The following is a 16,627-nucleotide window of genomic DNA, read 5'->3' as shown; positions in this document are numbered from 1 at the left end:
TCTTGGATGCAAAACACTTGGTTTTATAATTCCAGCTCAGCCACAAGTCCCTGCCTGACCACTGCTGTCACCCCCTTCTGTCTCTGCTTCCCTTCTCTTCCTCTTCCCATTTAGACTCTACACCAGCACAGGACTAACCCTAATAACACAAAATAAATGCACCCAGTCAGGTAGAATAGAATTTAATCTCCACTGGTGGGTTTAAATACCACCCCACATCCTCATCCTGTCTAAACCCCACTTTAAGCTGAGACTGTCACAGAGTCTGATCTCCTTTGGGGCATTCTCTGTCACACTTAGATCAAAACCCAAAAGGTGAGGAATCATTCCTGACTAGAAACATCTCCTTCCAGCAAGGTGGTGATCTTCACAATGACCTGGGAGACCTGGTGTCACCTCACTTTGAGTTGGATTGTGGCTGGGCAGCTCAAACCCTGCTCAAACCCCTGCCGTGCGGCCCACAGGAGCTCTTTAATTGCAGGGTCAGGAATTAGGGAGCCAACAGCAGCCCATGTGAGGCTCCCCTTCATTTCCTGAACTTCCCAAGATACACAGGCTCCCCTCCCCAGCCTTCCCTCCCCATGTCATTAGGATAACTGCTGCTCAAGTTCAAAAGGCTGTTGGCTTCCAAGCCACCAGGCCAGAAAAAGCTATCATTTCTCTCACTGTAATTTCTCTCTATGATTATAACAGTGGTTGACTGAGTCAAGAGAGGCAATGTCAGCAAGAGATTTCACCCAAGGACAGCAGATACCAGAGAAGAAGCAGAGTCTGGGAGGAGGGGCTCAAATGTGTGTGGGAGCTGGCCTGGATGGATGGAGTTCTCACTGGGACATTAAACAGGCTCAGGGATCAGAGAGCCAGTAAATATACAGAGCTTAACTTTTTCATCCCTTCTGCAGGGCTGGGAGCAGACAGAGGCAATCCTGCCCCTGCTCAAATCAGGGGGAATTTTTCCACTGATTTTGATGGGGATTTCACCCATCACAGTTAATCAGCAACCAAACCATCACCAGGCTCCAAGAGGCCACCCTGTTCCTAGCAGGGATTCTTCCTCCTCTAACAGCTCCAGGGACTGGGTAATATCCTGGGGTATTAACCTAGCTCAGATTGGGAAAACAGGGACTCAAAAATAAGTGTGCAGAGCCAGACATTGGGCTTTGGTGATCCTTGGAGATCATCCCTTGCAACTCAGGATGGTTTGTGAGTCTATGAAAAATGCCATTTTTAGCTCACCAAAACTTTAGCCTCTTGTAAGGGCAACTTCAGACAGAATCCTTTTCCAAAACTCTGGAAGGACTGTTCTCTTTCCATTGAATACAGGAAAGTTTAGGGAAGCAACCAGAACAGGTTGGAGCGTATTTAATACTCTTCTCTCCATCAAAATTCTCTGCGGAGCATTCTGGAATTCTCCTTTCAACTTAATGCCCAAACACTGCATTCTGACATTTCAAAAGGGCGAGAATCCAAGTTTCTTTCCCAGAGCAATGTTATCCTAAAACCCAGAGGGAGGGCTTTTCAGCTAACATACCCACACCAGTATTTTTCTAAGGTGGGGACCAAGAAAAGGACTGTGCAAATTGTCACTGCAGAAAAACAAAGATATCACAATACGTCATTTCAGGCAAAACCAACTCTGTTTGTTCCTCTGCTAGCAAAGGCAGCTGGAGCCTTGCTTTTGGCACTGCAGAGGGGAGAGACAGAAGGATCATAGCTGGAATTCCTGCTCAGATGGCCTCAGGGGAGCCAGCAGAAAAAGCAATCAGCCCTAACTCCTGAGTGGAGCAACCTAGGGAGGGCTCAGGAAAGCAAGGGACTGAGAGACAAAAGGGCAGATTTGGATCCTCACCCCCAGCCCCTTTTCACTGATCAGCTGGGAAGACCTGGATTGGAGCTAGATCTGCTTCCCACCAGGAAAAATCTCCTCTGGTGCCACAAAAACCACACAATTGTTCCATTTGACACCAGGACCCATCTGATTCCCCCTCCCTGATGCTGCAGGGATGAATTTAGAGAGGAACAAGCAAATAAGGACAGGGCTTGGATAAAACAGGTTACATTCCTGTGCATTCCCTGGATGTGTCTGCCATGAGAATTAAAGAGGCAACATTGAATTTGATCTGAGCTGAAAATGAGGTTCACCAAAGCAGATCCTCCAGATGATTCCTGGCACTGCAGATCAATGCCAAAACTCACCAAAGTCAGAATTTCACCCACAATTTTTATAAACCAACCATCAGTGGAAACCTATCCAAGGTTCTTGGTTCAATTTCACTGAAAACTGCATGCAAAATAAGTATTTCCCTAAAACGATTGTAAACAGCCTTAAAGTGCCCTCCAGCACAAAAATGTGAAATAAATTGAAGCATGAAGCTAAGGAAGCTGTTTTTGTGCCCAAAGTGAGGGTCATGCATAGAGCAGAGAAACAGATGGAGTAAAGGTATTTGTAAATAAATCATACAAAGTTTGCTAAAAGCACTAATGAGGAAATTGGGTGGTTTTTTCCACAGATCTCACATCCAAAAAGATGTGTATTTTCCTAAAAAAGACTGAAGAACAGAGACACAGCTGGATACAAGTCCACGGGAGGAACAGATTCCCTTTGTAAAATCCCAGCATTTAAAACATACAATGAGATAAGAGTGTCATTTTCAGGCTGCAATTTGTGATATTGTGAATCCAGTTCACCAAATATTGTCCTCTTAATCATAAGAGAAAAAATGTTGCCATCCACCACAGCTTCCACCTGCTCTGGGGAAGCCCAAGGGCCACCCACCAAGAGAGTGTTGACCAGAGCTTCACTGTGGAAGAACTTTTCCAAATGCTGTAATTTTGCCCAGAGAAACAGCTGAGCTGACACAATGCAGAGGCTCCAAAGCTTTGAAGTCTACTCTGGATCATTCATCCTGCTTTCTGCTGCTCCAGTTGCTGATTCTCACCTACCAGAAATGTCTCTCCATCATCCTATTTAGTACAATTAGTCCTTGCTGCAGTCTCAGGAGGATTTTTTTGTTGTTTAGAGATGGTTTTGTATTTTGGTGTCTTTATCTGAGATACTCAGGATGGTAAAGTTTAATCCCTAGTCTCCTCTAAATGGTTTGCTCATGGTTATAATCCAAATTTATGCTCATTTTCACAGCTGTAAAAGGAGAATTTGTAAAATGCAGTATTCTCCTCCCACCTCCCTAACTCAGAAAAGCATTACATTATCATTAGTGAAGTATTTAGATATTACAGCCATAAAGGCAATAAATATTTACACACATAAAGGATTTCTGAAACAGGAGGCTCTGCAGAGGTAAAATTAGGCATCCAAAGTACAGGGCTACTCCATAAAAAATTTGCCAAACCAATTTCTACTTTCAAAAAGCGCCACTGAGGGGAACAGTGCTGCTGAAAGGTCACATGCAGATGACAGAGAATGTTATTTTGATCTAATTCAACTTAACAAGGAGAACAAAGTGATAACTCAAGTGTGAACCAGGTACTCTAACAAAGGAACAACCAGTGAAACAAAGTCAATGAACTGAGGCTGAAAATAAAAAAAAAATAAATAGCATTTCAGTGCTATTGATTTAAATTGACAGCAAAGATTTGAAGGAGAACTGGGTATTAGTGTGCACAAAGGGATCATCCACAGCCACATCCCCTCTGTGGGTGAGGCTATCTTCAGACACAAACCTCACACTCTGAAGTGAAAATGTTATGAAAAATAATTTCCTGAATTATTTTAAGATTATTGCTTTGAAGCATTAACTAAGACCAACTTCCAGCCTCCTGTCAACCCATTCAAGTCCACCCACCAGGCCAGGGATCAAGGACTGCTCACAATCACGCTCTGGGGGACGAGGATGCTCCAGTCCACGCAGGGCTTGGCTGGAACTGAGGAGAGTTAAGCTGGTTTCTGGCTGTGCTTAAGATCTCCTTATACCCATAGACTGGACAACAGACACTAATACATGCTCTGAAACAGCTTCTTTTATTCCTCTGTACCTGAACTCCCCTCCTTGTGGAGTGGCAGCACCTGAGAGTACATGAAAGACTGTGAGATGCTCAGATTTTGGATCACTTCTCATCTTTATCCCTCATTCCCACATGCAGCAACTGAGCCTGGGACACCATGGCAGATTTTTACACCTATCAGCTGCCCTGCAACAAAGGGCTGTTTTTTTCCTCGGGCTCAAACAAAGTTACAAGGTTATGACTATGACTTGCTTGTGGAGTTTTAAGATCCTGCGGCAAACATAAGCAGGGACGGATAGCCTGGAAGTCATTCCTGAGGCATTTTAGAGGCAGAAGGGATTAGATTAGATACCAAAAGTATCTAATCCTGCTGCCAGCACAACAGTCAGTCTGCCTGTCTTTTTTATTTTGGGGTATTTTTACTTCACAATTCCTCTCTTTCTCCAAAGGAGGAGCCCAAGTGGAGCTACACTAAAAAAAATCCTGGTGGCTAAAGCAGATCCCGAAATAAGTGGTCCAGTTTTCAAAGACACACTGAACACTGGCATCAGTGGGTGTGAGAAACACAATAGATATCTTTCCACAGACAAGGGACCAAGGCACAGGAATGTGGGGGATCTGCTCCTCACTCCGGAGCCAGACGTCACAGAGACAACTGGTTCCAGCAGCAGCACAGCCAAAAACCTGCTGAAGTCACACCACCAGCAAGGGAAGACAAATGAAATGAGTGACAACTGCAAGATGGGGAAATCCTGGGGTCCTGCTTTTCCACCCCTATTCCCACAAGCTTTGCCCAGCAACTTGACCAGACATCACCCACTGGTTCAGAACAAGGTGACTCCCAAAGCTCCTGTTCTTATCTGGGAAAGAGAAAAGCCCAGCTTTGGTGGAAGAGGAAACCAGGCACTTACTGATCATGGTGGTGCCCCCAGCCAATGCAGCCTTGGTCCCTTGGAAGAAATCATCAGCAGATGTCATCCCCTGCTCTGGCATCTGGAACCGGGTGTGGACGTCGATCCCTCCAGGAATCACCATCCTGCCGTGGGCCTCGATAGTTTTCACTCCCCCTGGCACGATCAGGTTCTCCCCTATTTGCCTGGGGAAAGAGGTTTTGAGGAGCAGGTCAGGCACACCCAGGTAAGCAGCCTGTAAACAAATACCCCTGTGCTACTTAGCCTAGCTGCTGTTGTCTTTTTCCATATAAAGCAGGGCACAGGATCAGGACACGTAGGGCTGAGGGTGCTTTATTCTTCCCGTGGAAGCAGTTGCCTAACGGTGAGTTAAGTGTGCAATTCCTTCAGGACTTTAGGATAACATTAAAAGGAAGGGAAAGAAGGAGCCCCTCTGGAAGGGGCCGTGCAGGTCATGGATGATCACTGCACCCAACACAGCTTTCCAGTGGCTGGGCTTTTTAAAGCAACAGCTCAACACTTGATTCCAGCTCTCTAACAGCTATTGGTTTGGAACAATGAAAGAATTTTTGCTTCTTTATTTTCTACCTTCCTCTCATATGTAAGTATTACAGAGTCTCTACACAAACATAAATTCAGGCAGATATTGGTTACCAAATTCCTGGTGAGACCCTCAGAGGTCTCTCCAGTCCAGCTCTTCACAGACCTATTTTTAGCAGTGCAGTAGTGGATGCAATTAATTAGCTGTCTCTGGCTAGCTCCTTTAACTTTTAACCTTGATTGAAAAAGCACATGTGCTGGCTGTTTAGCCAGAACAGGAAAATTCCTTGTTTGTAACCTCTAGCTTGTCTGTTTTTTCCTAGGAATAATTTTCCAAAGAAATCTGTAACACATTTAGTGTGCCAGGAACATATGTTCCAGGCCTGAAAACACAGAAAGAAGTCTGAACCTCTTCCACTACAGGGTCCTTTTTTACTTGAAGAGGGGTTGGAGTGATCTCTGCATCACAGACCCAGAGAAGTCATCACTGCAAGAGACTTCCAGAGGTCACCTTAGTCCAGCCTCCAAGTCTAAAAGAGAATTGTGTTAGGATGCTGAACTCTGAATTCAAAATATCTGAAGTCATAACTCAGTGAGACTTTACAGCACAGATAACTTCAAACACATGTGTCATCTCAGCATGGGGCTGCTCTCATGGCTAAAATTAAGCACATGTAAGTACCTCCTTGGAGCCAGCAGGGTTTGGGCCTGGTTGTTTATTTATTAAATACCCTGCTTTTAAAGCTCCTTCATTAAACACCAGGATAGACGTGGAAATATTAATTTTTCACTGTAATTTAATAGATCTCTCTGAGATTAAGCTATTCCAGCCAATCTGCAGTGCATTTCTGTACATACCCAATCCCACCATAAGGCTTCACTTACTTTATCAACCCATCCTCCATGTAAATGTCTGCATAGAAGGACTGGTCGTCATTAACTATTTTACCACCTTTGATCAAAAGACGATCGCTCTACAACAAAAGAAGCACAACACAAGACACAATTATTCAATGGGAGAGCTGACAGTCTGCAGTGTCACTCCAGAGATGAAAGAGGAGGGAAGGCAACAACCTCTGCATTATTCACCAGCACACATCAAATCACAAGTCAACTGCTGCACTTTCAACTGGAAAGATAAAATGCTTTATTTCATCTGCAAGGCCTTTCATCACTGATGATCCAAAAAAACCCCAAAATCAGAATGAGGAAAGAGGTGGATTCCAGTGATCTTATCTACTCTGGCAGCTTCACTCCCACGTGAAGCCTGCCACCATCACCTGCAGCAGCACCACTAAATAGCACTTGGAGGGATGTGTTAGAACCACATCTCGTTTCTTTCTGCCTTGGTCGTGTGCAAAATTTCCTATACGCATCCACACCGTGGAGTCACTGCTTGGCTCAATGTGAGTCAATTGCTGTCAGGGAAATGGCCCAAAAGTCTGTTGCCAGGGGTTACACAACACAAACAAACTCCTTTGGTCCACTTCAGTGATGTTTCGATGCAGTGGATCCAGAGCACCACTGCAGAACCAGATGGAAATTTGCACGTATTTAGCAAATTAGGGTTAAGGGAAGGATATACAAAACAGTTATTAAAATTTCCTCAAATTAGAAGACAGTTTGGCAGGAACAGGAAGGTAATTATAAAAAGGCAGCTATCAGGCAGCACAACTTTATCCCAGCCCAGGTTATAGCTTGCTTCTGCAAGATTTTAGGTAAAAAAAAAATGTTGCCGTTTGTGTTTTTGTGGGTTTTTTTGCAGTAGTCATAAACAAGAGTGAGACCCACTGCAGAGCTCCTGATGGGGAGGAGAGTTAAAAGTGGCTGCTACATCCCCTGGTTCCTTCATTCCCCACATCACAGATGCATTTTTACAGCAGATGAATATTTAAAGCAAAGCACATACATGCTGTGAATCTTTGGTTTAAACCACACCTTTGGCCCTCAGAGCTGCGCTTGTACTTACTCTGATTCTTTTTTCCCTTCTCAGGAGGGGAACAAAGCAATACTACCACAGCCAAAGACTGGGGAAATCAAAAGCTGGACTTTTAACTCAAGAGGTGCCACGGACTTAGAGAAAATATATGTAAGAATTTATAGAAAAATACATATAAAACATTGACGGGGATGCTCAGGGCCCTGATTTTGAAGTGCCAACTCCACTCGTTGAAAGAAGGAACAATCAGGCATTTTCCCAAATTCCTCATAATAAAACTGAAGAGTTGGAGCATCAAATTCTCAACTGACACGGTTCTTTTAACACCAAAAGAGCTCCAAGAATTGCATCAGATACTGATTTATACCATTAGATCCATCTTTTGTAACACTGCTTAACATCTAGGAAATGTTAAGACCATCTCCCTCCTTTTCTGCTTCTCCTTCCTCCTCCTGCTGCAGTGGAGAGTTCCCCTGGATAATGCCACTGATTTCAAATAAAAAGAAACCCCCAAAATTTAAATTTAGGAGCTGCTGCAAATGCCAATAAGCCTGAGTGAATTAATGTGGGGTGTGAAAAACCCACTTGTCTTTCAATACCAGCCTCTCCAGCAAACTGTTCTATATGTTTACCATTTCCAGAAATACTGCAGTGTTGATGCCCACCTCCACTGCAGGCTCCTCATGCCTTTAAAATGGGAAAGTCTGGGCATGGATGTCACCAACAGCTCAAGTCTTCATACACTGGGCATCAATTACAGAAGAAGAAGGGAAAAATATACATGTAAAGTGGCCACAAAACGCAGCCTAGAACATTTTAATGATGCTTCTGGCAGTAACCAGGGCTGCTGCTGGGCTCTTGAGAGGGCTCCGAGATCAGGACGAATCCTCTTGCTCATCTCAACCACCTTGGAGACAAAAGCACATGCAGCTCACATCCCTGTGAGGGCCTGCCACCAAATCTGTGTCTATTCAGCAGCAAAATCAGGGCAGCCACACATCCATTATCCTCCTTTTTCCAGTGTTAGCCTCAGCTGATAATCCCAGGTTTGCACAACAGTAAACAGAAGCAGAATCTGATTTTCCTACTCCTTTGCGGGAGGATTGGGTGCACAGAACATAAATCAGAGCGTTCAGCCAGAAGAAAAATGCGTCATGCTACTCCTGGCCCGTGACAGGGATTCAGTAGGAACCTCTATCGCCCTTTAAACAGAGGCAGCTTTTTAAACTCTTTACCATTGGACTCTTGGAGGGAAACTGACTCCCCTTTCCAGAGAAAAAATAATTAAAAAAAAAGAAGAATGCACCATTTAGCAATAACCATTTTATACATCCCCTGCCTTCCTTAAGCACTGCAATTGTACAATCCAGCGACTCCTGCCCAAACCCGACACGTCAAAGCCCCGTTTCAGAGCTCCTTTTCCTGCCCCCGAGGATGAGGAAGGAGGACGGGGAAGGGTGTGTCCGTGGGGAAGGTGAGGAACCGCTGCCAAGGATGAAAAACTCCTGTGTCCAAAAAAATAAGCAGCTCCAGCAGCCCGTTAGTCGAGGATATCTTACGTAACCAAAAGTTGGTACCCTTGGATCTGCAATACCTGCCCTAAATCGGCTCCCTTAACAAGGAGACCGAGGGAGGGGTTTATATAACGGCTCCTTCCCTGCTCCCCCAGGACCGCACCGAAACCTGCGCCTTGCCAGAAGCTTCCTGGAGAAGAAAAGACTATCCTGGAAAATCCCCAGCGCCAGCCCGGCGGGGATTGGGGTCTCCAGCTGATGCCCTCGCCGGGGCCGCCCTTCGCCGGGTTGGGGCGGGCGGGGATGGAACGCCCGGGAAGGCACCGAGCCCCTCCTAGGCACAGCCCCAGGGCTGGAAGAGCCCCTCCGGGCACAGCCCCAAGGCAGGGACCCCTCGCCGGGCACAGCCCCAGGGCACCGAGCGCCCGAGCGGGGGTCCCCGGTGCTGTCCGGGGGTCGGCGCTGCGCTGCTGCGGGGCGATGCCGCTGAATCCGCCCCCGGCCGGGCTCGGCTCCGCCGACCCCGGCCCCCCCAGCGCTGCAGCACAGGAAGCGCCGCATTATCCCTGATCCCATTATCCTGCCCCAGCCCCGCATCGCTCCGGCACACAAAGGGCTCCATCCCCGCGCACCCCTCCCCCTTCTCCGCCGCTATTCCCCTGCGCTCCACTCACCGTGATCCGCGGAATATTTTTCTTCCCCTGATAAGACATCTTGGGAAATCAACCCCCGATGTATTTATTCAGTAATGTTATATGTTTTTTAAAGAGAAGCGCAGCGGCTGCTACACCGCTATTGTCTCCCGCGTAGCAACTGCTCCGCAACCTCCCCTTCACCAGTGTGTAAAGGGAAAAAAAAAAAAAAAAAAAAAAAAGAAAAACCCACACAAACAAAAAAAACCCCAAACGCAACAAAAAAAAAAAAAAACCGGAACAAAAATAAATCCCCCGAGGCTAAATCACGGCGAACCCAGGGAAGGGGAGCGAGGGTGGGGGGAGCGGTGCGAGAGGTGATCGGTGCTCTCCGCAATGGCCGGAACGGCAGACGCAGCCAACCCTGCGCGCCTCCCTTTCTTCCCTGTGCCCGGAGCCCGGCCCGGCCCAGCCCCAGCAAAGCCCGGCCCAGCCCAGCCCAGCCAAGCCCAGCCCAGCCCCGAGCAGCGGCGGGGCGGCAGCCGCGCATGCGGCCCCCGCCGCTCCCGGGCCCCGTCCGCCCGGCGCGCTGCGCCATTGGCTGAGTGCCCGCGGGGATGCAAATCAACGGCGGCTTCCGCCCAATGGCAGAGCGAGGGACGCGCCGGAATGCAAATGAGCGGAAGGAGGGGCTGCGCGGTCCGGGCGACAGGGCGCGGGAGCAGGGATGGGGAGCGGGAAGGCGTCGGGATATCTCGGGATATATCGGGATACACGGACCGGAATCCATCGGAACACGCCAGGCACCGCCCGCCCGCCCGCCCCCCCGCTCCCATCGAAACGCTTCCCGCGGGCCCCGGGTTAGTGAAGCTGCAGCGCTGGGCGGGGCAGCCGCGGGGCTCTGGGAAATGAGCCCTTCGGGGGATGCGAACGCCGCGTTTTATTCCCCGCAGGGGCTGCGAGATCCCCCGGGAGGAGCGGGAACGACCCCACTATTGTCGGGTGTGCGGACACCGCCATGCATCCCCCGCTGAGGCTGTACCCCATCCCGGGAGGAGCGGGAGCCATCCCCCACTCCCGGGGCTGCGGACAGCCTCCATCCGAGCCCCCGCACGAAAGGAGCAGAGCACGCCCGGTGGGGACCTCGCTGCTTTCGATCTTCTTTGTCCTACCCCACCCTTCCTGGCGCTCCCAATTAGCAAATTGGGGGGGGGGGGGGGGGGGAGGGAATGAAGATCTGAAGCCACTCCCGACGCTTTGTTTTCCCAGTCTGCCTTCTCCCACACCTCGTCCAGAAAATGCAGCCCGGATCCAACCCCCCACAGACACCTGTGGTCACTAACCTGAAACCTTAGTGCCAGGGAAATGTGGGCTCAGAGCTACGCACCCGGGCGTGGGGGTCCTCTCCATGATGCCTCGGGCCATTCCTTACTACTCCAGTGCTGCCAACTCCGTGTTCCATGTTTCAGTCACACTTGGAGTCAAATTTCTCAGTCCCTGAACTCCATAAGCTGGTACTTCAAGGAAAGAAATGCATTAAATGGCATAAATATCTCCTCATTGTTTACAAGGCACTTGTCCGAGTGCAGGAAAAGGAGGTGGGATCCGTGGCCAAGCAGGTTCCTCTGACATCAGCTGTGCTGGGGTAAGGTACAACACAATTTTTGGAGAACTCAATACCACAAATTCACTTCTGCTTGAAGATTATAACTAATAATTAAGGATCAAAGACTTACCTTCTTCCGTCACTCACGATGAATTTCACATCACACAAACTGCATCTTTGCCTGCCACAAAATTGTGATCTCTACGTACCCAAACACACCATGTACAGCCAGTAGGAAATGAAACCTTTGGTCTAGGAGAGCAATAAATCATTATAAAAACATAATCTGTTCAAAGAGACTCCTATCAGGACCTTTTATGTTTGTTTCTTCACAGGAAGCTCAAAGGAATATAGAAAGTAGTTTTTCCTGGGTATAGGTAGGATATCCCACAATACTTAAGGAGATGATATGTCAATCAGTTAATATCCAATTAGCAACAAATGAAAAAGTGGCTCATTATGACAGTGACAAAATGATTAATTTGTCAGCCTGTAGGGTTTATTTTGATTTAATGATTAGAATAGACAACCCTGAATGAATTATCCTGAGCCTCTGATGTGTGCTTGAAGAAGTTTTGAAACCTTAGCATATTTTTGCTCAGAACATGGCACCAGGAATCTACATCATGTCTCTAAATTTAGACAGTGCAACTGTTCCTCTTTTTTTCTCTTTGATGCTTGTTTTCCTCCTCAGTTTAATACCCGAATGATTCCATGCCTTTTATTTGCAGGTAGGAGAGTACCAGAGAGGAATCACACACTGCCCAAGGCTGGGAGGTGGCACCCAGGCCTCGGGCAGTGGATCACCAACACACCTAGAGCCCATCTCAGCATCTCAGCTGCCCAAATACACCTATTGCAATTTTTCTTTTTTTTATTTTAAAAAGGCTTCCTACTGCACATGGGCTTAATTCAGAGCAGCAGTTCTTGAACGTTGAGTATTCCATAGTCATATATTCCATAACTTGGATCCAGCAGTGACTAGGGTCAGAAAGCAATAACCAATCTTAAGGTGACACTTGTCTTTCTCATCACCTTGTTGCAAGAACCTAAGTAATCCAGAATGAAATAAATTCAGAGATTAAAGGGCTGGAAAACCACACTTGTTGAAGATGCAACATCTACACAGCACCAAATTTTTAAAACTTCCATGATTTAGGACTAGAAATGAGCTCCCAAGCATATCTACTAGCTCCATTACAGCACACCAATATGCCCCAATTTTCTTTGCTTTTAACAATGCGCTAAAACGTTGTCAAAATAGGTAATTTTCAAATTACTGTAGTTGCAAACTGGCTTATTTACCCTTGCTTGAAAAAGGTAAGGAGTGGAAATTGTCTATTGTATAAGCTCACGTAAGGAGAGGGGAGGATTAGAGCTAATTGACAATGTTAGGATGAGAACAAGTGGGGAACAGCCTGGAATTACCTAAGTGCATCTTTTTGATTGGTTCTGATAGAGCTTGGAGCAATCTGGTCCAGTGGAAGATGTCCCTGCCCATGGCAAGGGGCTGGAACTGGGTGAGCTTTAAGGTTCTTTCCAACCCAAACCATTCCATGATTCTCTGAGTAATTCTTCTGGTAAATCTCTAGTTCCTGCATAAACTCCCCCACAAGTTAAATGAAGAAAAGTAACTATTTATGAAACATCAGAGGCAGGAGTTGGGTCCTTTGTTAAAAGAAGAGAATTGAACTTCCTTGTTAAATCCTGGCAGGGCTGGATCCAGCCCTGCTGCCCTATACAGTGCTAGGATATTTTGAGAAGTGATGGGATATCTGGATAATACTGATGCACTTTGTCTTCCACAGGTCTCTTCTGCACACAGGGGGCTGAACAGGATAAAATTATAGGTGTCACATTAATGAGCACTGTCTAATCAATGCTAATAAAGGGAAGGACAAGAGTGTCCCTGACCCATCCTCAGGCTTCAGGTATTTGGGGGAATATTGGCCAGGATCATCAGCAGCCCTTCCTGCCCAGCTGCTGCAGCACTTGTGAGGCTCTTGGCAGCAAAAACTTTTTTCATGTTAAAGGAACATATATATGTCTAAATTTGTATCCTGCAAAGGTCTAGAGGGAAAATGGCACAGGAATGCGAGAGTCTTTGTGCAGTGATAATCTATGCTAAAATCATCAAAATAAATCTATGCTGAAATAAATCAGCACGGGCATCAGAAGAAATCAATTTACATCAGCTCTGAATCTTAACTCAGAGATTCTGTGAACTACCATAAAGCACTTGGAAAAGAGTTTTATTCCCACTGTGAAGTTACTGGATGGTTGGGAAAAGAAGTATTAAAAAGAGTTTCTTCCTCTGTGGAATTTTAGTGTAATGGCAACAAAGCCCACAGAATTTCTGCAACACCCAAATTGCTTCTACTCCTACTGAATACTTAAAGGTGTGTCCCCAATGGCATTTTGCCATGAAATTAAAAAACCTTCAAATGGAAATATCCATTTTAAAACTTAATGAAAAGAGGAATCAGAGATGGATTTAAATGAACTGGGCCAAAAGAGCTTTCAGGAGTTCACTCATCAGGCCCTAATTTTCTCTCATGATCCTGCCATTGCAAGTGTTGCATCAGCTCCAACTCTCAACGATTTTAAAGGAGTTTTCCATGGATCCAGGAATGTCCTGTATCCTAGGAAGTGTAGGGAGAATTAAATCCAGGCTGATACATGGTAGGAGGAGTTACATCTGTCCTTCCCAAAAGATTATGAAAGAACTGTCCTTTATTAATCACTGTAAATTAAATTACTGAGAGGAGTTAAACTTGACGATGAGCATCTCTTGCTTTATTATCTTAGAGGAGAAAATTAAAATTAAGAGTCATAGCACAGAAATGACCATGGGGGGGTCAAATGTTACTACAAGGAGGTAAAAATCATGCAGCTTCTCAGAGAAATAGCCTTTTTTTTTTTTTTGCATACAGACTATCACTTTTTTTGAGGGTAAGATTCACTTTCTAGCCACACAAACAGGTCAATCAAAATGTGCATTCGATCAGCAAATTAAAATTAACATTCCAATTGATTTTCTTTCTTTTAAAATCCAGAGAAACCTTCAAGAGGCTCAAAAATAGCATTTTAAGAAGGCTGTTGGTGTTAGAGTGTGTTTCTTAGAGGAAATGTCCTGAGTACCATGATGTGAATTTTCCTTAAACAATCCCAGCAATTAAACAATTCCCCATCATGTACCTGGGAATGAGCCAGACTCTCTTCAGGGTTCTAGACAGGGATTGCTCTGTCAGGGGTTATACAATTCACAGAAAAAAATGTGCTATTCTCTCCAAACCGCTCACAGCCACATCCCGCCCTGACCTGCACCACAGCTAAATGCAGAATTTCTGGAACAAAGGCATGGGACATTCAGGCCTCACTGTCACTGCTTCTCCCTTTCATCCTCTCGCACCCCCAGGCCCATGGGAAGCATGGGTAGGTACTAAGAAATGTCTGTTTTCAGTGACTGTACAGTTTTTTAACATTATAATCTCTTCTTCTTTCCCAAAAACCTACAGGGAAAAGCATCAGGCTCTCAACCACTGCTGTCCCTGCTTGTGCCAGCCAGCTTTGCCTTCCTCTGAGGTGCAGGATGATCATGACTCAGAGAAAAAATGGAATTTTGACCTGTATTCTCCCACCCTGAGAGTCATTCCTGTTCTTTGGGAGGGGATCATAGGACAGGACATTGATAATCACACAGAAGTGCAAAGAGGTTTGGGTTTTGGTGGTTTTTTGCTCCCAAATGCTGTTGTTTTATAAGCTAAGAGAGTTCATGAGGACACATGCCCCCACCCTACCTGAACTTTGTTGACAACGTCATTTTCCAACTTTGCAACAACCTCCCAGGAGATAACACCCAGATTTGATGTGCCACAAGACAAATGTATGATACAGGGAGTCAGGCACGGCCCTGCAGGTAGAAAATCTCAGGCAGACCCTAAATGACTGCTCAGCGTCTACTAACACCAGAGAGGGCCTGTTGAATTGTGTCCAGGGAGGTGGCATAAGGGTGGCACACCAAACTGCCACTCCCATGTGCCAGTAATAGAATTCATCCCTTGGGATGCAGCCTGTATCAGCTCCAAGCTGAGTAGGGAGATCTGGCTCCAAGTGTTTAAATTTTCTCATCAAATCTTTAACCCAAATAATCTGTTGGCCCTGTATAAAAACCCCTTCTTCATTCCTGCCTGGAAGTGTGATATTAGTAAACTCTGCATATAAAACCACTCCACTAGACACCCATTGGATGTATAGAACAGCAGCTGTGCAGAATGATGGCTTTGAGAAAAAGTTAAAAGGATTGTGGCATTTTTGCTCCTCACTGTTTCCACAAACCATCCTGACCCATTGGAAGAACATGCAAGTCATCCTTCCTTATGATTATTTTGCAAACAATGACTGTCGAAACAAGGCTAGAAAAATTGCAGGCATTGTAACAAACTAAACTCAGGACTGCATTTCAGTGTCTGGAACAGCTCCTGTGTTTTAGACAACAGTTCCATTAATGTTCCAGAGTCTGTGATTATTTGAGCTCTCAACAACATCCTGTTATTCATTATTTCTCTCCAGGAATGAACAACCATGATCCTGAGGGCTTTGAGGTTTTAGGAAAAAGTCCAGTCATGTTGCAAGCTTCATGATAGTGTTTTGCAAGTGAGTCCTCTCCTGTCAATTCCAAACTAAAAACATTTTCCTACTGTCTGTTTATTCATTGTTGTTATTTGTTACAATAGGCTTTGTTGGTTTAGACCAGCAGTTTAAACACAGTGCTCTGTGCTTCCCAAAGGACCAGGAACTGTTTTAAGGGAGGTAAAAAAGGAATGTAAAAGTGCACAGGGGGAACACCTGAACCACTGGAGTAACAATGAGATGGCAAATGAAGGAGAGATCCGGAATCCCAGCTCTTGTACTGGTGTTGTAGAGTGTGAGCAGCTACTCAGGCTCTCTCTGCAAACCAGATTAAAGCCCTGTGATCTCTCTTACAATTAAACCTTGCTTTTCTCTATAGATGTTCCCTAAAATACTGACTCTCTCCCAAAAATGTCAATAGGTCAGAAAGGCAGAAGGAATAGCAATTACAGATATGGGAAATCTGAGAAATACACTAGGAGAAATGACCTAGCTCAAGCAATCAATGGCCAACGTTTTTTAAACCCCAGATGAATGCCCCTCTCTCAAGACTTGTCATGTAAGGAAAAGGGGAATATTGCCCTGGGATGCCATTCCAGCAGTCCCTGCTCTGGGACCAGGAACCTTCCAGCTTCTGCACTGACTACAAAGCAGAGCTGATGGGCAACAGAGCTGGGGAGAGGCTGAGGGAGCTGGGCAGGGGCTGAGCCTGGAGCAAAGGAGGCTCAGGGGCCCTTGTGGCTCTGCACAGCTCCTGCCAGGAGGGCCCAGCCGGGGGGGCCGGGCTGTGCTCCAGGGAACAGGGACAGGAGCAGAGGGAACGGCCTCAGGCTGGGCCAGGGCAGGCTCAGGGTGGGCACTGCAGGAATTTCCCCATGGAAAGGGGGCTC

At 46.2% G+C, this 16,627-nt stretch overlaps 1 protein-coding gene across 2 annotated transcripts in view; it reads right to left on the bottom strand.

The window, feature by feature from the left end:
• The window catches only part of DPYSL2 (dihydropyrimidinase like 2), a 52,931-nt gene that overhangs the window by 32,717 nt on the left and 3,587 nt on the right, over window positions 1-16,627 (bottom strand). Inside the window, exons 1-3 of one of the 2 annotated variants that reach the window (XM_066567242.1) lie at window positions 9,542-9,719; window positions 6,300-6,388; window positions 4,875-5,059 (exon numbers count right to left, since the gene is read on the bottom strand). In XM_066567242.1, the coding sequence (XP_066423339.1) occupies window positions 4,875-5,059; window positions 6,300-6,388; window positions 9,542-9,580 (313 nt within the window). In that variant the 5' untranslated portion in view covers window positions 9,581-9,719. Of the gene's footprint in view, window positions 1-4,874; window positions 5,060-6,299; window positions 6,389-9,541; window positions 9,720-16,627 lie in introns of those variants that run through there. The other variant, XM_066567241.1, reaches the window with a different exon arrangement.

The sequence above is a fragment of the Molothrus aeneus genome, chromosome 29, assembly GCF_037042795.1.
Source record: "Molothrus aeneus isolate 106 chromosome 29, BPBGC_Maene_1.0, whole genome shotgun sequence".
NCBI lineage: Eukaryota > Metazoa > Chordata > Aves > Passeriformes > Icteridae > Molothrus > Molothrus aeneus.
This window is presented reverse-complemented; position numbering and strand designations above follow the sequence as displayed.